The sequence below is a fragment of the Felis catus genome, chromosome E3 (assembly GCF_018350175.1).
Source record: "Felis catus isolate Fca126 chromosome E3, F.catus_Fca126_mat1.0, whole genome shotgun sequence".
Classification (NCBI taxonomy): domain Eukaryota; kingdom Metazoa; phylum Chordata; class Mammalia; order Carnivora; family Felidae; genus Felis; species Felis catus.
The window spans coordinates 3,371,661-3,395,939 of record NC_058383.1 but is presented as its reverse complement, the minus strand read 5'-3'; the positions used below and the strand labels follow the sequence as shown (position 1 = coordinate 3,395,939).

At 51.9% G+C, this 24,279-nt stretch overlaps 1 protein-coding gene across 2 annotated transcripts in view; it reads right to left on the bottom strand.

The window, feature by feature from the left end:
• The window catches only part of SDK1 (sidekick cell adhesion molecule 1), a 553,233-nt gene that overhangs the window by 216,760 nt on the left and 312,194 nt on the right, over positions 1-24,279 (bottom strand). For both annotated transcript variants that reach the window (XM_045047350.1, XM_045047351.1), the window contains exons 6-12: positions 20,905-21,016; positions 19,995-20,185; positions 11,602-11,685; positions 7,736-7,930; positions 4,127-4,243; positions 2,441-2,608; positions 477-579 (exon numbers count right to left, since the gene is read on the bottom strand). In XM_045047350.1, the coding sequence (XP_044903285.1) occupies positions 477-579; positions 2,441-2,608; positions 4,127-4,243; positions 7,736-7,930; positions 11,602-11,685; positions 19,995-20,185; positions 20,905-21,016 (970 nt within the window). The remainder of the gene's footprint in view (positions 1-476; positions 580-2,440; positions 2,609-4,126; positions 4,244-7,735; positions 7,931-11,601; positions 11,686-19,994; positions 20,186-20,904; positions 21,017-24,279) is intronic.

The window sequence follows — 24,279 nt, the reverse complement described above, 5'->3', positions numbered from 1 at the left end:
ATTTTCCTCTACATGCACGAGGTGACCGTGGCCGCCTTTCCTCTGGGTACAGGTCTGCCTTACTCCCCATCTCACCATGAAACCACTCTAGAGCAGAGGGAACCCCTCTCAAGTCTTACACAGCCCAGCATAAACGCTGCTGAAATCCTATTCGATCTGTCCGGATTTTTCTCTCATTAAGTATCAGCCCCTGACAAGTACGTTTTACAGATAGTGTATTAACCTTGGCAGAAAAATCATGAAAAGCTGTACTGAAGCCACGGAGTGGAACATAGCTCACTGTAAATAATACATAAGGCTGGAGTGGAAAATGGGATTTGTGTGATTAATGATGGAGCCCAAGACCGTGTGATGCCGTAATCAGGGATCTGCGGCTGAAATCAAAGTTGCCCAAATTCTCCCTTCGCATCTCAACTTCATCTCCTAAGCTCCCAGAACATGAATGAGCCCCAAACGCTGTGAGTGACTGAACTGACCGGAGAGTGATCCGGGGGTCATGAGTGGCTCCGCAGTGCAGAGTGGCCGTGGTCCCCTTAATCACCACGCGGTCCTCGGGAGGGTTAACGATGGACGTACGATCTGGGAAAACACAAGTCACAACTCAGACAGAATTACATGCTTGAGACTTTCCTCCCTCAGGGGGGAATGAATTGGTCACCTAACATAAAAGCCTCCAAGTTTTCTCTGATCTTGGCAAAACGAACGTAAATGGAAGCACTCAGGGAATTGGAAGCAAGCTCTCCACGGCGCGGCCAGGGCAGTCAGGCCTCCCCTCCCCTCTGGGGCTGCTCCCCAGCCTCTCAACCCTCCTGAGGAGAACGCAGACCGTATGCAAATATTCATTAGGTTCTGCGGTCTTAGGTTAAAACCGTGGTTCTTTCCCAAGATTATTAACATTCTGGTCATTTCTGCTGTCTGCATAGCACGTCATGACTTTGCAAAGTGCTTCCATTTGTATTGTTCTATTTAATGCTCACACAACCTCGTGGGGTCTGTGACAGCACCACTCCCAGCTTCCAGGACTAGAGAGTGGCGCTCAGAAGTGCAGTGGCTCGCCAAGAAAGGCCCGGCGACAGCCCTGTGGCCGGTGAACCCCCCCACCGTGCACCTGTGAGTTGGACCCTGCTCTGGCCCCAAGGAACAGAGCCCAGAACATGGGAGTCCTTAGACTAGGTCGGGGCCCAGCCTGACCGCCTGGAGCGCGGTGTCCCAGAAAAGACCTGAGCTTTAAACTGGGTGTCTGCGGAAGGGGGAGGGGGGAATCCCCCGCAACCGCACAGAAGAGAGTAGGTAAAGGGTGGGACGTGCTCTGCAGGCTCCCCGAGAGCACGCCCATCACTCTAGTGTTGCGAGGTTTTGAATCTTAGCAGATCTACAGAACTTTCTGGAGGGTGACCTACAGAGACGCAGACATAGTTCTTCACAAGCTGTTAAATGTCAGGTTCACATGTTAGGGACGCAAGACAAATCAGAAATGGTCAACGGAGTGTGCCACGAGATGGGACAAGACCTCTTTTTTGGTACCGGAGAATATTGGGGGAATTCGAATTTGTGCCTCTTTAAAAGTCCTGGTGTTTTTATAACACCTAAATAAATTAGAAGGGGTCATTTCTCAAAGTGGACACAAACTGTACCAGAGAGAACCAAGTGGACATGAAATAAAGCACGATAGTTCAGGTTCTCTTTAAGGACGGTGTTTGGACAAATGAGTCACTGATGCCAGTTAAATTTTTCTCTCTTCATAGAGATAAGCTTTACAAAGATCAGTGAGCACTATCTTTTGCTTTTTTGAACAACGATTTTTTTTTTTAGTCCTATAGATTATGGATGAAGCAGAGATGAAAAAGTACACCGGGAAGTGAAGTTAAAGGTGGGGCAGAGATACTTGGTAATGAATCCTTATGTCTGGAAAACAAATCATTCTCCAGTTCAGAAACCTGTGTTACAGATAAAGACAAAAAGCTGGAGAAATCAAAAATTTTCAATTCACTCCTAAGATATAAAAAACACTCATGTTTAATATACTAAGAGTGTTTTAGTTGGTTAAAATGATATTACAGAAAAAACATACTTTCTATAAAATGTTATCTCTTGACTCTTAACTGTTAATTCTTACACAATGCTTATAAAATTAATCAACCTATCAGTTTTGTTGTTTGGGCTAGTTTGGGATAACATCTCCTACTCCACTGACTTTAAAAAGTCAATCTTTAATCTCTCCTGAAATGTCCCATTAAATCTTTGAATACATTTTCTAATTATTCTTTTAGAAACTGAAAAATTAATTACTCAACAGATTTCTATAAATTAGTTGTAAAAATAATCATTATCTTTTGATTAAATTAGAGAGTCCAAGGGCGTATTGACATCCCCTAAGCACAGCTGACATGATGATTAAGCCATAATGAACAGAAGGTTCCACGTGGCCTGTGGTCCTTACTCCACACAGTCAGTGCTGCAGACGCGCTCAGGGACCCCTCCGTGTTGGTGGCATAGCAGGTGTAGTTGCCAGCATCCTGGATGAAGACGGGGGTTATCTGCAGACCCCCGGATTCCAGAAGCATAAACCTAGGAATGCGCACAGAGCCACTGGCCAAAATATGTTTCCCTGAAGAAAAGTAGAGAAACGGGAATGTCAGCACCAAAACCAAGAAAATAACTTGAAATAATCATAACAAGGTGGAAACCGTATGTGCAAAAATAACCAAAGCAGTTTCCTTTCGCATTATTTAGGATGACGGAGACCAAGAAAATCTTAATTGTGCAATACTGAGAAAACGGGTTAAACCAGTTACGTCCGTGTATGTGTGCGACTGTTCTTTGGTGGCTGACTCTGACTTTTCTTTATACCTGTATACATCTGCACATTTTCTATACAAAGCTATCACACATTCTAAATTGGGAGAAAAAATGTATACATAAAAGAGAAGAACCCCCTCTTGCTTACTGACCTGCATGTTTAACAGCTCTGGTCTGGGTGCAGGAGTCACATGCTGGGAGAGGTGAGAAGCCTCTACGTGGTTCACCCAGAGGAGGGCGCTCCGAGCGTGACCAGCTCATTTGTGTGAACCCACACAGGTCAGCATATATTTGTTAAGAATGGATCGTGTGTGCTGTTCACTGAGGGACATGTGTGCCTTCGTGTGGAAGGGCCTGGGAACCACAGAGAAAGCCCATGACGTGATGCCCCTCCTCATGGGGACGGAAAACAGGTAGAATGGAGAGGGTTACGTGTCAGATGAGCCTGTGCTAGAACCATCTTTCCCTCTCTCCGCTTTTCTATTTTAGTAAAGCTCTCTGCCTTTGACGTCACTCTGCTAAGTTACACACAGGGAAGGGATCTTGGAAGGTCCTTCTGAGTCTTGGTGTCCATGAATGCTTCAGACTTTGAGCCTTGGCAGAATCCAGTCTCTGGTTTCTCTGCTTTTTTTTTAATGTTTGTGTTTATTTTGAGAGAGAGAGGGAGAGAGAGAGAGAATGCACAGGGGAGGGGGAGAGAGAGAGAGAGGGAGAGAGAATCCCAAGCAGACTCCATGCTGTCAGCGCAGAGCCCAACATGGGGCTCAATCCTGCAAATGGTGAGATCATGACTTGAGCCGAAATGAAGAGTGAGATGCTTAAGTGACTGAACCACTGAGGCGTCCCTCTCTGCCTTTTGTAAAACCAGGTACAAATGGCATCCATATCCTGTTAGTTTCAGGTGTGCATCCTAGGCACCTTTCTTTCTTAAAGAAACAAGGGTATTATTCTTCATTTCGAATATTGCCTTCACTTCATAAATGGAGAAACTGAGTCCTGGAAGCACTTCTCCAGATCCAGTACCTATATTTCAGGCAGCCCCTCACACGCCTAAGGTGGCCTGTGAAGGGCTTAGGCAGAACACAGCGATATTCACACATTTTGGAAAAAGTCTGTTTGCTCTTGGAGACGTAAGCTCTGTGAAGCTTACAGGGCACTGTCCTTCTTACTCACCCGGCACCCGCACCCAGCAGGTGCTCGACAGACGGCTACTCATCCTTACTGACTGAAGGCAGGCGGTGGGGGTAGGGGGCTGAGAACACGAGCCTTGGCCCAGGGGCTCCTTTCCCAAGGTGGCCAGGCTATGGGGGCCACGCAGGCTACCCACCTCTCCTCCACGTGATGGCGGGCTTGGGCGCCCCGGACACCTCGCACCTCAGAGTGGCTGTCATCCCGTCGGTGACCGTGGTGTCCACTGGCAGCTGCGTGAACGCCGGGGCGACATCTAAGCGGGAGCGAACAGTGACATTCTCAGGGTGTGCCCCCTGGACGAGCCCAGACCCGCCTGCTGGGGGTGGCCCATATGGACTTTTATAGGACTAATTACACAGAACTGCAGCGACAAAAGATGAAAACCTTTCAGCAGTGACTATAACCTTCAGTTACTTGTCCCTCAGGAGCTGCCGATCTGTGTTTATAACCCAGAGAGAAACCCAGTCCGTGATGTAACGGACACGCGGTGGCAAAGTGCCGGGGCCCAGGAAGGGCTGTTTCAGAAGAACAGTAATGAGACGAAAGACATTTATTTAGATAAATCTAACAAGCTTGCCTTCGTTACTCTTTAAAAAATAGAAAAAGCTAATTTTTGACTATTAAATATTAACCACAAGATGACACTTTCACGAAATAATCAGATTTGAAGCCCTTCGGTAAAGGATTTCCAGGAAGTGTTGTGGGCCCAACTGCTGGGGGGCCTTCTTGTCCTGGGGGGCCGGCACGGGTCTCCAGCTCTCAGGAGCCCGGAATCGGACCGAGACAGCCAGGGCGGCTCAGGCCGGCTTCAGCGAGGGCTCACCTGACTGTGTACCACTTGGAGAATGATTAAACTGGAAATCGCCGAAGAGCAGGGATCTGTGTGTCCCAAACCCTGGGAGGGCCCAACAGGAGCCTGGGCTGGGGTTCCCCGGGGGGAAGCAGATCCTGCTGCCGGCCCGCCTTCCCCCAGGCGGGAGTCCCTACGAACCTCATAGGTGCCATGGGTGCCATCCCCAAAGCGTAGCCTAGAGCCCTCTGCTTCCTTGCACCTGTGGGGCCACCACCTGGACAGTGCAGCGGCCTCCTACCTGGGCTCAAGCCTTCCGCTCCTCCCTGCGCTGGCCGCTCTACACCCAGCCTTGGGTGCCCTTTGGGACCTATGAAGGATACCCCACCACTCCCTGCCGGAGGCCCTGGAAAGCCTCCCGCTGGGCCTTGGCCCTTGACCCCTCCAGCCTACCTCCTACCATGACCCCTGGCTCCTGTATCCCCAAGCTTGTTCCTCGAAGGCACTTGCAGCGTCCCCTCCCTCACCCCATGACACGCACATCCCCCAAGATTTTGCACCTTCGGGCCTCAGCTCCCGCACCGTCCCGTCTCAGGGAATGATCCCTGGGCGCCCTCAGAGGTGCCTCCCGGGTCACCATGGGCCTGGCCTGTTGTCTCCTCTCATGGCCCTCATCCCTGGCTAGACGAGCTCCTCCTCTCCTGCGTGTCTCCCCACTTCATGACCTCTGCCCTGGAAGGGTGAGAACCTCGTGTGTCTTCCTCAGAGCTCCATCCCCGAGCCTGACAGACCCAAGTGCCTGACAGAGATGCTAAATTAAATGTTTGTGAAATGAACGAATAAATATTGATTGCTTTACCTACTATATTTTCTTTTCACTAAAAGGGTTTTAATTTGGAAATAAAAGCCTATTTTGCAAAACCGTGTACTTACAAAACAGAGAATGTAGCAGTATCATTATCATGTATTTATTGTTCAATCTCCAGCTGCCATGGTAACCAGTTTGGTAGCACTTTTCATCTAAATTTCCCATCTGATCCTTGGAGGAACCTTGTGAACTGGGCTGAGATGGTTCAATTTTGGTGATAAAACTGAGGCTGAGAATTAAGGAATGTGTCCTAAGCCTCTCGCTAGAGAAAGGTAGGCAACGACAGCCTGTTGCCTGCTTCTATAAATAAAGTTTTATTGAAACACAGCCAGGTCCATTTGCTCAGTACTGTCTGTGCCGCTCCCACGCCACTACAGCAGAAGCCAGTGGCTGTGACAGAGACCACGTCCCTCCGAGCTGAAAATACTATCTGGCTTTTTACAGAAAAAGTTTGCTCCAATCAACAGAACCAAAAGACAACCTACTGGATGGGAGAAGATATTTGCAAATGACATAACTGATATTTTGGTTAGCATCCAAAATATATAACGAACTTCTACACCTCAACACCAAAAAACCAGATAATCCAATTAAATTAAATTAAACAAATAATCCAATTAAAAACACGGGCAGAAGACATGAACAGACATTTCTCCAAAGACATCCAGATGGCCAACAGACACATGAAAAGATGCTCAACGTCACCGATCATCAGGGAAATGCAAAACAAAACTACAACGAGGCATCACCTCCCACCTGTCACAACGGCTAAAATCAACAACACAAGAAACAAGTGCTGGCAAGGATGTGGAGAAAAAGGAACCTTCTCGCACTGCTGGTGGGAATGCAAATGGTGCAGCCACTGTGGCAAACAGTGCGGAGGTTCCTCAAAAAGTTAAAAAGAGAGCTACCCTGTGATCCAGTCATTCTACTCCTGGGTATTTACCCCAAGAATACGAAAACACCGATTCAAAACAGACTCTCAAGGACAGAGAACAAACTGGTGGTTGCCGGAGGGGAGGGGGGCGGGGGATGGGGGAAACAGGTGACGGATGAAGAGCACACTCATCGTGATGAGCACGGAGGATGGAACAGAATCGTAGAGTCGATGTACCGTATACCCGAAACTGACACAACACTGTATGTTAACTACACTGAAATTAAAATGCAGGCTAAAAAAAAGAAAAAGAAAAGCCCCACAAGCTCCCGGCTGGCGCTTTTAAGATGTGCTTTAAATAATCCTAACTGATCAAAACTCAGCTTCTGGCTTAAGTACCCACTGTTATTTCCACTGTTACAGTCGTCCAAACCAGAGGATAAACTTGACCCCTGGGCAAGATTCAAGGAAGTGGTCCCTACCGTACCAAAACAGACACACGATTCCTTAAATTCATTCGTTCTGGCAGACAGGAGCCATCTGCGTAACTGACACGATTTGCTTTCTCAAATGGCTCTCACACCTGAGGATATCAGCATTTTGCCTCCAAAAGGGCAAACGTGAAAGGTATGATCCCATCATCACTAAATTCCGCTTCATTTTAGAAGAACAATATTACAGCTGTGGAGATGAAAAAGAAAACCCACAGATACAGTGAAAGCCTTTACCTTTATCTTATTTTTCAAAGACAGAGTGCCAAAGTATTTCTGTTAATGGGCTAATAAAAGAAACTTACAGAAGAACTATAATTGTTCAATAAAACTAAAATAGAAAATGGATATAAAAAATGGGAAAGCGATCAAAAGAAAAAGCTTGGGAATGAGCTATTCACTGAAGAGTTCTTCCAGTTCTGTCCAGAAAAACGCACATTGTTCTTTTCTACTTCTCAGCGGAGAAGACGGCTTGAGCGCCGAAAAATCAAGGTTTGTGTAAGAGCAGGTTGGGCACCAGGATGTGGGGGCAGGGTGTACCTGCTGGGGCTGCGGAGGGGCTTAGCACATGGGCTGCTCTCCGCCTGAGACGGGGCCCCTGCCGTGGCCACTGCGCCCTGCCCGCTGACCTGAGCAGATGCTACTCAGCCAAAAGTCGGGAAGCCCTGGCCCGAGGGCGCAGCCCGGATGGCCTGTCTTTCCCGACGGGCAGTACTCACTGGTGACGTCCAGGTACGTGTAGGTCTGGATCTCCCCTCCTTCGTTACTGGCAAAGCACTGGAAGATTCCGGAGTCCTCTGGACGCAGATGCTGGATGCGCAGGCCTCCGCTCGCAAGCATCTTGTATCGAGGATTGTGGAGCTTGCCGATGGAGACGGCATCCTTGTACCACTGGAGAGTGGGCAGAGGGACCCCTGTGTAGGAGTAGAAAGAAGCAGGCATTCGAAAAAATTAAATTCCAAGCACTATACACGGGGACTGAGGCAAAAATGTCTCAAAGGCTGCATGGCGATAGGCTGGTAGGCATTTTTTCATCTCTTAGCCCCTCCGTCCAACTCGTATGGTGTTATTTTTCTCATCTCTGTGAAGACGCGGACACAGAGGGGCACCACAAGGAGAGGAAGTGGACTCCTGATGCTGGGCTGCAGATGGTTCTGGACTCCCGGAGCCTGTGCAGGTTTGTGCTCTGGTCGGGAGGGAAAGGGATCCCAGCTGTGACCGCCCTCCGGACAGAAAGGGATGGGGAGAAAGGCCCCTGTCGCTCCGCAGGGCTGACGCTGCCCCTCGAGGCTGGGGGTAGGGTCACGGGGGCCGGAGACGCACTTGGGAAGGAAGCGGCCCTTGCAAACTCCGAATGTTGCTGCGAAGACGGATGGCGTCGGTACACACGCATCTCTTCGTGCCCGGCAGGTGGTGGGTGCACAGGGGCTAGAATGACTATTACTACAGCCAACAGCCAAAAACGTGCCCCGTGTCTTCACCCCTCCCCCGCCTAGGGAGCTGGGCGTCACCCTGATGGAAGCGGAGGCCTGCCGTGGCGGAGGGGCGATGGCTGACGTCAGTGCCCGGCGCCTCAGGTGCAACTGGTGTTTGACCGCGCACAGGGGAGAAGTCGCTTGGCCCCTGAGATGCATGTGAGTCCAGCAGGTGGCAAGAAGGGGCCGGGACGGCACCATCCTTGCCCCTGGGAGCTAATGGCAGCCTGGGCGGGGCCAACACTGACCGGGGGACGGGAGGGTCAGTCTGAGGCTGAGCGTCCCTTCCTCACCCTGGCGATGTGACGGAGACAACCCAGGCCTCGGTCAGAGGGACCGGAGCTCCGCGCCATCTGATGGAGGGTGCCGTTGGGTTTGGGAAGGGTCTACAAGGAGGACAAAGGACAAGCTCACAAGGGCAGAGCCCTTGTTGTACACGAAGGGACTGTCCTTGGCCGAGAGCATGAAGCCCCCTGCCGCTCACCCCCCACGTGGCTCTGCTCAGCACACGGAGCCCAGGCGATGAGGGTGCGCACAGTGCGTCCCCCTTTCCCCCCCCCGCCCGGCGCCTCGCTGCACGGGACAAACCGTGACTGGGCAGAGGCCACGTTCCTTCCCTGGGCAGCTGCCCTGGGAGGCTTGGGTGACTGACAGTGGTGGCCACCGCTCCCTGGCCCTCCCAAGCCGCCCAACACGGGTAAGCTGGGAAGACGCGACAGGCTGTGCACAGAAACTCCACCACGGCACCAGACCACGGCATCCCGAACCGTGGTGGGCACACGTATGCTTGCCGTGGGCCCGTGGGAAATGCGCAGAGATGTCCCGGCTGCTTCCGTACCTCAGTTTCTCTACGCGTGAAATTAATTTAAGTAAAGCACGTGTCGGCAGTGATTCATGGTGAAAAGCACACCAAAATCACTTGATTTCAGATGCTATGTAGGTGTAAGATGTCTTCTTTAATAAATAAAGTTAACGTTGTGAAATATTTCAAGATAATGTATTCTCAGATTCTGTTCTTTGCCTTAATTATGTTTCCTGTCACTTTTCATTAAATCAGGAAATTAAAAAAAAATCCATTTCAAGGTAAAAGCATAACCAATTCATGTAAAATCTCATAATAGCAATTACACGATGTAGCTTTCATGAAGAATAACCACTTCGCATACTGCTATCGTTTCATTGTCAAAATTAAAAGAAAGCAGTAAATTATACGATGGCAGCGTTGAAAGGCCTGTTCGATACATATTTACAAGTCTGTATGATAACAAGCAGTTCACCCTGTAGAAATCATGCAAAAAAAGCATTCTCTTGTCAAGGGAAGAGCTTAAGATTGTCATTTATCGAAAAATAATTGTTAGGATATGGGGAACTCAGTGCCTTTCTATTTTAGGGCAATTTAGTGGCATAAAAGGAAATCTTATCCCCTGCAGGATTGCAGACTCTGCCTTCTAAAATCCGAGCACCCTAAATACTGCATAGCTTCACTTTCAGACCATCGTGGACCTCAAAAAGATAGGTTTATGCGAAAAAAGAGAACAGGGGCGCTCAGTCGGTTGAGCATCCGACTCTTGATTTCAGCTGAGGTCATGATCTCGTGGTTCACGGGATGGAGCCCCACGTTGGGCTCTGTGATGGCAGCATGGAGCCTGCTTGCGATTCTCTCTCTCTCTCCCTCTCTCTCTGCCCCTCCCCTACTTGTGTGCATTCTCTCTCTAAATAAATAAATAAAATGAAAAAATAAAAATAAAAAAAGAGAGAACAATACAACCCGTAGCTAGGGAGAGCTTTCCATGTCGCTCACATCACTCTCCTCTGCCCCTCCCCAGGAGGCCTGGGCAGAGCCAGACCAGAGGAGGGCACGAGCAGGACAGGTCAGCAGGGCTGCTGTGAGCTGACCAGGGGCTGAGAACCGAGCCCCTCAGCCAACGCCCTCTGGGCCGAAGCACGGTGGGTAGAGGTGCCCACGGCAGACACCGATCACTACAGGAACCATCAGGGCTGTTCACAGGACACCACTACTTTTCAGAAACGAAGAACGACATGCCTGGACCTGGGGACTGGTGGACATGTGCCCTGGGTCCCAGGACCTCAGCTCTTTGGGAGAAGCTGGCCAAAGCCCTTGCTTTGGTAGCTGATGGGTTTGGGTTTGGATCCTGCCTCCACTGCCACGTGACCCCCAGCAGGTGGTCCAGATTTAATGAGATGCTCCTGCATGCGAGATGCCGGGCCATGATTTTATAAGTAGCTCATTTCATCCCCCTGGCTCTGTGCCTTGAGCACGTTACTTACCCTCGCTTTCTAAGGTCTTGTTTTCAAATGTGTACTCTGAGATAATAGTATCTCTTTTATGAAGCTGTTTTGAAGATTTACAAAATCGTGAGCAATCCTTACTCTCCGAGCTCTTAGAATAAAATACCCAGCCATAAGATGGACAGGTTTAAACATTAAAAAAATGTCCTTTTTCACTGACAGTTTCCAGAGCACTAGCATAGCTATTGTTAATGAAATTGCCTTTAAAAAGCTTGTCTCAGTTATGGGTTTTAGTATAATTATTTGTGCTGCCTGACAGGCAATGGAGACTATGGACAGCTCATAATCAAGGCATGGGGACGAGGGGGGAAATTACTGGAATAACAAAGAAAAAGTCAACCCAAAACTGGAAAGGCAAAAAAAAAAAAAAAAAGGAAGAATTTCCTGTGCAAAGAATTTAAAACCATCTCTCTTACTAAGGAGAACACATAGGCGTGAGCCTCAATCACCCCACGGACGAGAAAGAAGTTCTTGCCCCAAGTCTTGGGGGGCACACTGGTGGAATCAGAGCACTGGAAGACAAGACTGTCTGTCTCTGTCGGGACGGATGGGGTTAAGGCCTCCCTGTCGCTCCTGTGGGTGACAGGTACTATCTCTGCTCTGCAGGGGAGGAAGCAAAGGCTCAGCAAGGCCAAAAACCTGCCTCAAGGTCACATGCCCAGTAACAGAGGTCTGCTATGTTCCAGAGGCCCTGTGATTGACGTCACTGTCAATATGTGTCCCCATAACGATGAGGATCCCGCCCTGGAAAATGCCCCTCCACGTCACGGCTGCGTGGGGAGCAGCCTCCCCACACTCACCCATTGCTCGACAGACGATGTCCACGGTTTCTTCCACGTCCACTAAAATCCGACGCTCGGGCTCAGCGGTAAAATACGGTGGCTCTTTAAACAAGAAAAAAAAATACCCCTAAGCAAAAGAGGTGTATTTCAGATGACCTGTATAGCCTGAAAAAGCTTGGACTCCTTTTGAAAAGTATTTCCAAAAAGTTCATTAGTTACCATCATGCACATAGACTCAGAATTCGGCGAGCACAGGCCAAAGGCAATTTATATTCTAAGGTTTGAGAAAGCAAATTACTACTCAGGGTGATGGCTACTTTTTCGTTTATGGGCTTGAATCATGGAATATCTTAATTCACGTTTTAGAAGGACGATCCCAAGAGGTTCATAAAGGTTTATATTTACAGCACAGTATTTTATAGGCCAGTTTGCTTCAGTATCTAAACTAAGCACCAACGCATGAAGCATGTCAAATAAAGTGCCACAGCCAGGCATCCGGCCTGTGTCAGGGCCTCTGTCATGACAGCCTATTAACATATTTCTTTAAAGTCTTAGCAGTTCTCTTCTCCAAAATATAGATTTACTACTTCAATGGAAGGCTAAATAATAGGTAAGAGAAGAAAGAAAAAGGGCCCCTCATCCATCTTTAGTTGCAGAGGAAAGTCCACTGCTTGTATATCTCTACATACTCCCCTCGCTTATTCAACAAAAAATAGTGGGTGTATTAAACAGTGAATCTCCTTGGAGAGTACACTGCAATATTTTTCTCGGTTTATTCAGCGAAACTTCAACAGTGGTGTGGCCAGATTCATCCAGTATGAAGGCGGTAGTGATTTCATTATCACGATAACAAAAGGCTGTAGCATTCATTTGCTGCGTGATAATTAATTTCTGGGCACGGTCTTCCCAGAGTGTATTATTTTCACCGTAACTGTGTTGAAGGTAGACAGTACAGCTTGGCATGCCTCCTATACCGTCGGGGGCTTCGAAACAGAGCGGAGCCTAAGAGAGGGAAAGGAGAAGGGGAAACACCCTTTCCGAGAAGTGAGCGAGGGGCAAAGACCGAAGGTCTCTCAATGAGGGTAAAGTGTGGCCCCAACTCTGCAATCACCGGGGCCACTCAGGCGGCCACAATTTGCCCGAACACCTGCTCTGGCTGAGGCCAGGGCGGCATCCTCACTGGAGGACGCAGACCCCTTCACTGGGCTTTGGTCGTGTGTAGACCGGGCCTAAAGACACACCGCAGAGATTTACAGTCTCTTTTCAAGGCGGTCTTCACTGCATACACTCAAATGTTCACATTCAGCCGCATTTCCTCCATCAATAATCATGACAGCAGCAATATTTGTATTCTAACGATGCAGGAGCAGCGTCCCGTCAAGGCCCTTGTGTGTAGGTCATGCCCCATATTCATCAGTGAATGTTAAAGTCGATATCTACCTCCATGGTCCGATGGAAGGGACGTGAGGGAAAAGGAAAAAAAAAAAAAAAACGACCAAGTGAAGAAGTCAACATTTGCCTCTGGTTAATTACGGTTCTCCTTTTTTAAATTAAACATCGTATTTTGAGGTCATTGTAGAGTCCACACCATTGTGAGAAATAGTAGAGACACCAGGCACCTTCTACTTAGCTCGCCCCAACAGTGACCTCTTGCAAAAAACTACAGTCCAACATCACACCCAAGGTACTGACAGTGACACAGGTGACCTGGCCTCCTCCCACCCTCCTCCCGCCCCCGGTCTTGCTTGTACATGTATGCGGGAGCGCGCACGCGCGGGTGAGGGTTTAGCCCTACACGATGTTACCAGGGTGCAGGCCTCTGTATCCGCTGTCAAGAGGCAGAATGGGTCCGTTACCCCAGGGTCCCAAACACTGCCCTTTCACGATCATGGCCACCCAACATCCCATCCCTCGCGTCCGGCAACCACTCCTCTGTTCTCCGTGTATAATTCTGTCATTTCAAGAATGTGACAGGAACGGAATCACACAGCATGTGACCTTTGGAGCTGGTTTTTTTCACTTGGCCCAAGTCCCGTGAGATTCATCCAAGAGGAAGTGCACTTTGATGATAGAAACCCACACAAATGAATGGTCAACGTGTCCAGGACCAGACAGCCTTCCCCAGGTACCGGGCCAGTGTCCTGGTGTCGCCCCTCTCTCCTCCGCGACGCTGCAAGGCTTCCCCCACGTGCCAGGGAAGCACCCAGCCCGGGCTCAGAGACCTGGGGTGCTCTCCACACGGTGGCCCGAAGCTGGCGGGAGCTGAGCAGAGGCATGGCTCTCAGGCTGGGGGGCATCAGAGGCCTGGCCGAGGCCACTCATCTGCGAACACTGCCATTCCCGACCCCACACAGTTACCATGGGTGCCTCGCCCCACACCCTCTGCAGCACCAGCGGCATGGCCGTCAGGCTCCCCGGGCACAGTCTGCAAGGGCGTCCGGCCAAAGCTTGCAAAGCGCTGTCTCTCTCCTCTGAAGGCGATGACCAGGGAGGTTTTAGAGGCGGACAACGAGGAAGGCCAGGAATGGCACGGACAGAGCGTGTTTGTTCATTTACTCTTGCCCTGTTCCTGAAACTTCTCCAGGTGGCTGAGCAAAGCAGAGTGGGTGTGCAGTGGCCAAGACTCTGAAAAGGCCTGCACAGCTTCTGATTGCGATGGTCGTGCCTCCCCCACCATGTGCATGTGATGATTTCTCTCACTGCTCACCCTTTGTATCAGCATAACTCAACAGGTGCTCAGAAGACCTTTTTCTCTGGACTCCTGCCTACTCTTACACGTAGTCAGCTGTATGGGAAAAAGCGGGGGGCATAGCGAGCATATTCACAACCAAAGGGCTGTGGGTTGAGTACTGGGGAAAATCTGTCGTGAACGAGTTGTCTTGCGCACAGACTCTTGCGGCCACTTAACCTCCGAGGGGCAGGTGTGTGTCTCAGCTGATTGGTAGCGACCCTTTCTAGAAAGGGCACACTGCCAACAGTGGTGCACACCGGAATTTCAAAACTTTGCCACGACTGCAGCCAATAAAACTGGGGATGGCAACTAACACTTTCCTCTCTCTCGAAACCATACGAAGACATCAAGGAAACGGTCCCATCCCGGGTTGAGAGATGGCGGCCACGCTGATCGTCCTCCACATCCGCCCAGGGACCCCCACTGCCCAGTCTTGGACCAGGAGATGGGAAGTCTCCCTGGAAGCCTAAGACCGGAGTCGCTGTGAAATTCTCCACCCTCCAAAACCTCAGGGACTTCAAGCACTCATTCTGGCCTCGTGGAGGCAGCTATGGCAGACGGTCCGTGTGCACCAAGGATTCGTCACACTCTCCTGCCAAAGCTCCCAAGTGTGATCTGCAGGGCCGGTCCTGAGTAGGGCTCACAAGACCCACGCATGCCCCCTGTTCTGTCTTCCTCTCAGCTCCAGAATGGCCAACTCACTCCACGGTGTGCCCTTCTAGTACCATCGTCCACACCTGGTGTCTCTGTCCATTGCAGTGGGAAGAATGGCCCCAAGGTGTCCACCCCCTAGTCACCAGGACCTGAGAACATGTCACGAGGGCTACATGGCAAGATGGCCTCAGCCGGTGTGATTAAGGCCGTCGACGTTAGAGCACAGAGCTGGCCTTGGATTAGCTGGGTGAGCCCAGTCCCATCGCCGGGGCCCCTAAAAGCAGCGGCTTCCTTGCCGTTGGCAGAGGAGATGAACTGGCTTGTGCTGCTGGCTGTGGAGAAGAAGGTGGCCCAGGCCAGGGGGAGGGGCTCTGGAGCCTAACGGTGACCCCGAGCAACAGCCAGGAAGGATGCGGGGACTCCAGTCTCACAAGCCACGCACAAGCCCACGCACAAGACTCCGCCCACCCCAAGGGAGCCTGGAGGTAGATCCTCTCCCAAAACACTCAGGAAAGAGCCCAGCCCACTCAAAGCCTTGACGCTGGCCTCCTGACACCAGCAGCAGAGAAACCGGCTGAGCCCGTCCGCGGGGACTAGGGGACCCGAGCAGCCCCTGGGCTCCAGCTTCTATGCAGGAGGCAGCTGTGGACAAACGCCGTGTCAGTCGTGAGCTCAGCCCTAGCACCCTTCTTCTGCACAGTGCCCCCGACCTCCACGGGCAGGGTCCCCCTCCACACTGGAGCTTCCGCGGAGAGGGACGGCGTCCTCCTCATCGCCGTCTTGGTAGCGCCCGGCACAGTCTCAGAGGAGACGCAAAAACTGTCTGCTGGAGAGAGATACACTGGAGGTTACCAAAGACCTTAAATCCTTGAAGTCCTTCGGGGAGCAGGCGTGTCCTATTCATCTTGGCAAATCCTCCCTGTTCGCGCTTGGCCCACGCCAGTGCTTCAGCCCAGGGGCTCGCACACGCTGTGCCCTCCACGAACGGCTGGTGTGTGGGCAGGAGGGCAGAGACGGCCTGGGAGCCCTGGGGGACAGACGGTCCCCAGAGGAACACCCTCCCTGCTCCCTCCTGGGGCATCATGGCCAGCCCGCCAATCCTGCACACAGGGCAAACGACCCAAACACCGCTGGTTGTTCGCCTTGTATGAATTTTCCTCGCTTTAGAAACAGCTCTGTAACAGCTCTGTTTTCTGAGCTTCATTCGGCCATGACCTGTGCTACAGAGAAGTTCTAGCTGTGACGGGGCACCAATGATTAACGTGGGTATTTCTAACACAGGCCATCTGGAAAACCAGAAAGGAGACATCTTGAGTTTATCCTAAACCAACGTGAATGAGTTATAGGGCAGCGCGAGAGGGTTCGGCTCGCTGTAGGATTCTGTTCTGGCCACATGCCAAGACAGCCTCTGCCCCCTGCACCTGCCGTGTGAGGGTCAGGGCGCCCCTCCCCACAGCCTCGCACTCACTGTGCTGAGTTGTGAGAGCCTCGTGAAGGGGCTGCCTCCCGCACGAGAATCCCTGATGCCTGGGAGCATGGCTACCTCTCCACCCCTCTGCCCCCGGTGCTCCATACGGTGTCAGAGATGGAGACTCGATACATGGAAGTGGAGGAAAGGAAGGAAGAGAAAGACGGGAGGAAGGGAGGAGAGGGGGAAGGGAAGATTTTATGTTGGGGTTCGGACATTTGAGAGGGGCTCGCTCTCAGTTCGGTACAGGTAGAACTTCGCGACTGTGGTACTGTTATCAGCCAAGAGACGTTACGTGTGATTTGTGATTCTGATGACAGTTACGGTATCGGAGTTCCTGGATGATCTGCGTGTGCAAACCAGAGACCGCTCTCTACTGCACCCACCCTCCCCAACCCGTGTGTGAGCGCAGCGGGGGCCGGCGTGCCAGGACGCCGGCGCTCACTGGAGCAGGGCAAGCGCGTGAACGGTGGTGACAGGAGAAAGCATCGGTCTGCCGGTCGGGACCGGAAGATGGGCGCAATATGTCTCACCGCGTCTGAGACGTTGCAGTCGTAGGTAAGAGGCATCGCTGTCTTATTTACCACCAAGAGAGGAGAAAACGCTGCCGTGGACTGTGAGACACATCCTGCTTTCAGAGACACTACTTGTGGAAAACGTGTGCCACGTGACCAGCTGCTGGTAAACAACCAGCATCCCCCGTGCTGTGACAGAGTTGCACCACCAACCAACAAAGCCACCGTTTTAGTGCTTCTGTGACCAGCACTGCCTTTTACTGCTCACGGTAGGAAGCGGTACGATCTCCTACCTTGTCTACGTGTTACAGATGTGGAAACTGAGACCAACAGAGGCAGGGGGCCTCGTTTGAGCCAGTGGGTGGTGCTGGGAGAGTGTGAGCCCAGGCCTGTCCCCACAGCCCGCCCTGTTACATGCAGTGCCCGGCTGACCCACCAGGATGCCCGCACGCACGCTCTGGAGCAGGTGGTGACCTCGGGGAGGGGTCTCGAAGGACACACAGACTCACCACCAGGTGAGGTGGGGCCTGGGGCGGAAAGGCATTCATCCCGAGCACAGGTAGGCACAGGTGCTCAGAGTCTGTGGGCGCAGAGTGCTGGGCCGGCCTCCCAGAGACACAGACAGGGAGACGAGGTTCACGGCCACGGTTTACCTGGGAGGTGACAGAAACGCCACCGGGAGAGGCAGGGCAGCTGAAATGAGGACGTGACCAAGTCGGCTCATCTACTGGGAAAAGCCAAGATGGAGCACGGCCTCCAAATGATATGTCCATCACAACAGAGAGGGAGCTCCACTGTCCACCCAGCGGTCTGTCAGACCCGTGCTCCAACCTGCTATCCACCCGGCAGTCTGTCAGATCTGTGTTCCAACCTGCCACGTGGTGAGTGCCTGGGCTCCGCGTGGTACGTGCCTGGCCCTGTGCAGTGGGCGGCTGGACTCGGGGGCCAGGGAAGGCCACACGAAGGAATGGCGGCGCTGGCGGTCAAGGCAGGGAGGGCGAGGGGACATGCCGGCGGACGGAGGCGTCTGCCTCACCACATGGGGTGTGAGTGGCAGGGAGACGGGGGAGGCTATGGAGGAGGCTGTGGAAGGGAACATGGACCCAGGAGGCCGGCGTTCCTGGTCACGCAGAGTCACCAGGACCTCCGGCAGGTATGACACTGCCCGCGGCCAGACCCCCGCGATCCCCTTTAAACCTCAGAGATCGAGCGACACGCCAGCGAGGCTGACAGGCGGAGCAAAGAGCGGCCACTGGTCTGTCTTGTCTCATCAGTGCGCGATCAAAGTGACCGAAAGCCAGGGCGCTCCCGCCTTCTTCCAGCTGCCTGTGCAGGGACACCTCCCTGCCCGGCCCCACGGGGCCTGGGGACCCTCCCTCCGTGATCTCCCAAGCCGCTCCGGATTGACAGAGGCACTCTTCAGGGCTTTTCCGGGGTGATTCAACCACAAAATCCTACCTGTCACAGCAAATTCTTGTGAATAAAAGGGGATGTAAATCCACATTTACATTCGCAGACTGTATACCTTTAAAAGCCAGGACATGCAGAGAGACGGGAACTCTAGAGAATACAGAGCAATCTGCTTCGGAATTCAGCTGTAAATGCAAAACCAAAGTTCACATGATAGACTTGAATATTTTTAAAAGGAATTATGATGGAAACAAACATTCTGGTTTCTAGGAAGATAAATTTCTTCTCCTGTTTAAATTACCTTAAAATGTTTTAACACAATCTAGGGCTGTCTCCTGGAGACTTCCATGCCGCAAATTTTAATTTTGGTTCGCTCTGTGCTGTCTGTGCTCAGACAGCTACACACAGACCCTCGTGGGGAGTCCTCGCAGGGAAGGGGGCTGTGGTGTTTCTGCCTCGAAGGCACAGAGAGCGAGCCAGCCAGAGAGCCAGCACAGCCCCCAGCATGGAGTCAGCAGCGGTGTGGGTCTCCAGGCCTGCTTTCCCGATACTTTAAAAATCTCTGTGCTCCGCTCGGAGGGGCTGAAAGGTTGGCGTGTATTCGACAGAGTCGTTCACAGGCCGTGGAGCCTTTTCACAATGACTTAAAGGAACGTGATGCACTCTGGGCAAACGGCCTTTTCTGTAGGATTTCTCCGTACTCTGGCCAATGTCATATGAAAATAGGAGCTTTTATTTTTTCTTAATTTGTGAAGTGGTAAACGGCAAAATATGTCACGTGAGGAGCCACTACCCTGCCCGGGGCTCTCTGCGGATTTGACCCTTCTCGTTTCTGGCTCTCTTCTTCCCGAAGAGGAGAGAGGAGGTGGAGATCCCCCTTCCTGGGGTCGGCCTCCAGGGGACCTCTTACCTGTTGCGGCTACCACTCTGCTGCACAGGTCACGACGACAGTGACCGCAGCCACTAAGAAGACCAGAAAGTGTTACAGGAACTGAAGAACGTAAGAAATAAAGGACCTGCCTCACAATTCAGTGTCATCTTCTCGCAATCCGAAAATAAAGCGAGGCCTCCCTCTGCCACCGCACCAGGCACGCCTCCCGGGCACCGATGCTCGCCAGCGTGCACCGCGACTCCCGTGTGCCTCATTTTAACTTCTCGCTCTCCTCGGCTCAGGAATGACACTTGGCACACGTTCTAGGGGGAGCGGCTCTGTTCCCACTTTTTAACCTCATGAAAGGTATTATCCAGAAGTTTCTTTTTCTGGGTCAAAAGATCTCTGAAAACTGATCATAAGAGCCCGGTGAGAGTAACAGAGGAGCTCAGTGGTGCAGGGGCCGGCTCAAGATCTACGCCACAAGGACCTCACCCCCCATCCCCCATGCTTTATGATCGGAAGTATCCAGAATACCACTTCTAGTAGGTACTCAGAATATCAGCGCTTTGGATTTAAGGGGTTTATGTTCTCAGAAAAGGAAGAGCGGGGTGACTTTGGAAGCTCATCTAACTGCGCCCTCATCTCCTGAGCGAGAAAGAAAGCCGGTGAAACGCGGGTGTCGCTGTGCCATTTCCCAGGACGTGCCCGTGTGGGACTGCCACCTGAGGCTGCGGGTGATGCTAGGCGGCTGAGCATTACCTATGATAGAAAGAAAGGCTTTCGCCGTGGCTGGTTCGAAAGTGCTTCCCGTCAGTGTCGCCTCGCAGACGTACGCCCCGGTGTCCGCGGACGTCGGGTTGCTGATGGTGAGACGTCTCCCAAAGCCGTGGAGCCCACTGGTGACCCTCACCCCGTTTCTCTTCCAGTTCACGCTCAGCGACTCAACAGGCCTGGGAGAGCATTAGTGACGATAATTGTGAGTCACGCAGACGGCAATAACAATAATTTGAGGCATTCAGCACAAGCCTGACAAAGCTAATTCTACCAGGAACCATGGCGGGCTGAACAGTGGACATTTAAAAATCAATCCAGACACAACTGTGCTCCCTTGCGGCATGCGTCAACAATACACTGCGCTCAAGGGCTACTGAACAAGGAGAGCTAATTGCAGCAGCAATGGACCATAAGTGCTAACGACTCCATGTGCTCGGGAAAAGAATGTTTAAAATAAATACTACTAGGGGACACGGCTACACGGGAGGCATGATCACGGGAACTCGATTCTGGAGCCACCACGAGCCAGGCCGAGAGCACCTCGGACTGCGGAGGAGAGGAGGGATTAACTCTTTCCAGTGCCCCCGTGGGATTTCACTCCTGGCTCGCCCTCGTCTGGAGTCTCCGAGGAGGAGGATCTCCACAGTCCCCCACGGCTAAACTGAAAAGCGGTGCTTTCCGGCACGAACATCACCGTCAACGTAAGTACTGTGGCACCAGACTTGGGAATTCGGCTCCCTGTCTCCCCGGCCCGCTGTGCTCATAGCCCCGCTGGACACACAAGGCCACCGTTGCTACAAGGGCAGAGCACGCGTGTGGTGCGTCCTTCCACTCCAGATAAACCTCACGGCAGTTATATGGGCTCTGTAGGCCCAGGGGGCGACCGGCAGCATACCTGGCGTTGGCCACGCATTCCAAGGTGATCTCGCTGGACCCGGCCACCACACTTCTGTTGCCTGGGGAGATCACAATGACGGGAGCCACGGTTTCGGGGGCGCCAGCATCTCCTGTGGCAGAGAAAGCAGAAGACCATGGGACCCTCCGAAGTAGGGAGGATGTGGAGACTGGAACAGGATGAACAGGGGGTCTTGTCGAGCCACGGAGACGGGACGCCCGGGCGTCAGGACCCTACCCCAACCTCCCCCCGCGCTCCCCGTGAGAAGCCCTTGGGCGAGGACACTGTCACTGGCCTTTATCCGACCGTGGGAGCCTGGTGTGAAACCCACGGCCGGTAAGGGTACGTTCTGGCAAGAAATCGAGGGAACCAGAGCGTCACAACGCCGCCTGGACGTCACGTGGCTCAGGACTGTGAAGTGAGGAACGTTTTCCGAACTGCTTGCTGACTTTATTTTTTTATTGACTTAAGACTTTGCTTATTGAGTCACCTAGTCCCCCCACTACTTTCAAATCTGCTCAGTTCCACAAATATTCCACGTGTCGGGCACTCTGCTGGGCACGTGTGGTGTTCGAAAGTGGCCGGCTCTCGTACTTGGGCCCAAAGGGGACTCCCCGGAGCAAACACATTCAATCAACAAAGGGTTCTATTCTGCCCGCGTACTTTCAATCCCTTTTTCTTCTCGGAGAAGTAAATATCCTGAATCCACCTCTGTTTTGCGAGTATCAAACTATAAATAATTTAGCTCCTACTTCTGGTGACAAGGGAGAAAAAAAACCCGCACACGTTTTTGCCACTTTTCTCTAAAATCCATGTAGCATCGAAATCAAACTACCCACAGTACACTTTACCGCTGTTTATTTAGGGGAAATGATGACGGATCAAACATTTCTAGAACAGGAATTTCCATAAAGGGTGGAGACGGCAGAGACTGGAAATAAAAATAAATGTAAGTTCTGCGAATGTGAAATGTTTCATCTAGCGCTTGACGCTGGAGAGCCCCGGCGAGCGTGGGGGGCTCTGGCAGGGACCAGTCCTTGGCCGCCCGACCGCAGCGGGCTGGCGCCACCGGGAGAACGGTAGGGAAACCGAGGACTGGCTTTGTATCACCACTAATTCTCCACAGCTCTGCGTCCTGGTTTCATTGCTTAAGCGGTATGTGAGTTTTGAATGAAAGGTTCGCGTCAACTAAAAACAAAACTTGATGCAGGCAGGGCCAACGAATTAATTTTTTTTAACCGAACACCGATGACATTGATGGAGGCCGGCTTCCCAGTGTCCCGGGGCCTCCTGGAAGGCTGAAGCGGCCTTCTCCTTTCCCGGCCTCTTTGCCTCCCAAGTGAGCCCCGCAGGGCCTCTCTGACAGCCTCCTCCTGAGGCTCTCCGCTTCTAACTGCAGAGAGACCGTTGGGCTGGTTACCAGATTCCTGACGACACGCCGGAGTACAGACACTTTCGTGATGGGGCAAAGGACAGGAGCCGACTGCCAATCAGATTAACAACCTGCCTGTCATCTGTGAAAGTTGCTGATGAGGAGAAATGACCTGAGAAGCTAATATTTGCAAATAGTTATGTGAAGTGAAGAAGGGCAGCAGTGAATGCTGAAAGGTCACCGAGCAAGGTGCTAATTTGGCATTAATCACCGCTCCGCCTCGGCGGCAGAAGAGGAAACCCGTGCTCAGCACTTGTCACCGCCCGGGGAGGACGGGCCCCAGGCCGGGCGGCCTCGACTGCACGCTGACCCCGGGAGACCGTGCATGGGACAGAGAAGCACCAAGGCCGAGCTCACAGCTCCCCGGGGGCGGGTGGGACAGAGCAGCGCCACTCTGTCACGGGTCGCGGCCACACCGAAACATGGAGCGGCCCCTAAGTGTGCTTCAAGTGGGGTGGTGACCATTTCCACAAAACCCCTTCGCGCACGCCCACGCACCTGTCTCGGGAGGCCCTCACCCTGCGGGGTTGGCGGCACAAGTCCAGTGACTGCTTGGATTTGATTCGGGGCACAGGACACTGGCTGAAGGAGTGGGTGTGAGAGCTGCAGGCTGAAATGCGGTCGTTCCTAAACGGAGCATCCGTGACACACGCACGGGGCCGCCGGCGAGGTGTCCTTGCCTTACGGGAACCACCACCAGCAAGATCACAGCACGGTCTTCTGGCTGTAACGCTATGCATTTGCTGTTGAAGCTGCCGTGACCACTTTTCGGCAAAATTTTACTGAAGTGCCCAGAATCCAGATCTCGCAATAACAGCAGGGACGGTGCTCATGACAGAACACAATGCTAGAGCGCTCTCTTCTTTTAAAAAAATGTCTTTAAATTTCAATCGAATCTGACTGGGCACGTGGATTAACAAGGCGCAGAAACGCCCCTGCCCCCGTGTGACCATCTGGTGTGGCATGTTGGAACTGTCTGAAGACACCCTGAATCCCAGAGAGCAGAGGTCTCTCCCCTGAGCCATGTGTCCCATGTGTCCTCTGTGGAGGGGAACCTCACCCTGTGTTCATGTCTGTCCTGTTTGGCTGCTGAGAATTCTGCATACAGCAGCGGGGTACGAAGTAGATTGTTCCAGAGACAAACTGTTAACTCCTCCCTCTGTCTCCAGCTCCGTGTCGCAATTAGCCCCTCCGTGGTCCAGCGCCAGGTGTCCCCAGGCTGACACCTCGTCCCCTGTGGCCACCGTCCTAACATCTGACAGCTGCTCTCGGGAGCTGGCTTCGTCTCCTGCCTGCGAATTGTCCTGTCTCTTTTCTTCTGTCATTGCGCACCTCGGTCTCTCAGTCTTTTGCTGCTTTTTAGAAGGTTTTTGCCTCTTTTTTAAGTGACAGGAGTATTAGAGGTGCTTTATCTGCCATTTTTAGCCTGTCACGCAGACTTATCTGCCAATTTTTTCCCCACATTCAATTTTTAGAAAAAAAGATGCAAAGAAGAATATCCAGCATTTTAAAAAGAGGAAAGCGACCTCTTTATTTCTGCTATTCCATAGTATCTGAGATATAAAAGCACCTGAAATCCCTAATGATTGGTTATTTTGTCATAAATATTCCACAATAATGAGTCACTGCTGCCTCCACTGGGAATATTACCCTCTCCTTCAATGCTCTACACGAACACGGGACTTTTAAACGCCATATGCCGACGTATTAAGAATTACTTCCGAGAAGAATGAAAACAAGGGAAGAGGGAAGGGAACCATCCTTCCCCACGTTCCCAGGTAGCCACCGTCACATCACTAAATGACTTATAAACGTCTCCCCATTTGATCTAACGAGACCAGAAAACACCTACGACTGCCCCCCGTTCACAGACGAGGAAACTGAGGCCCAAAGTCATAGGAGTTCAAATGGCAGAGGAAGGATTTAAAAAAAGGAAAGGCTCC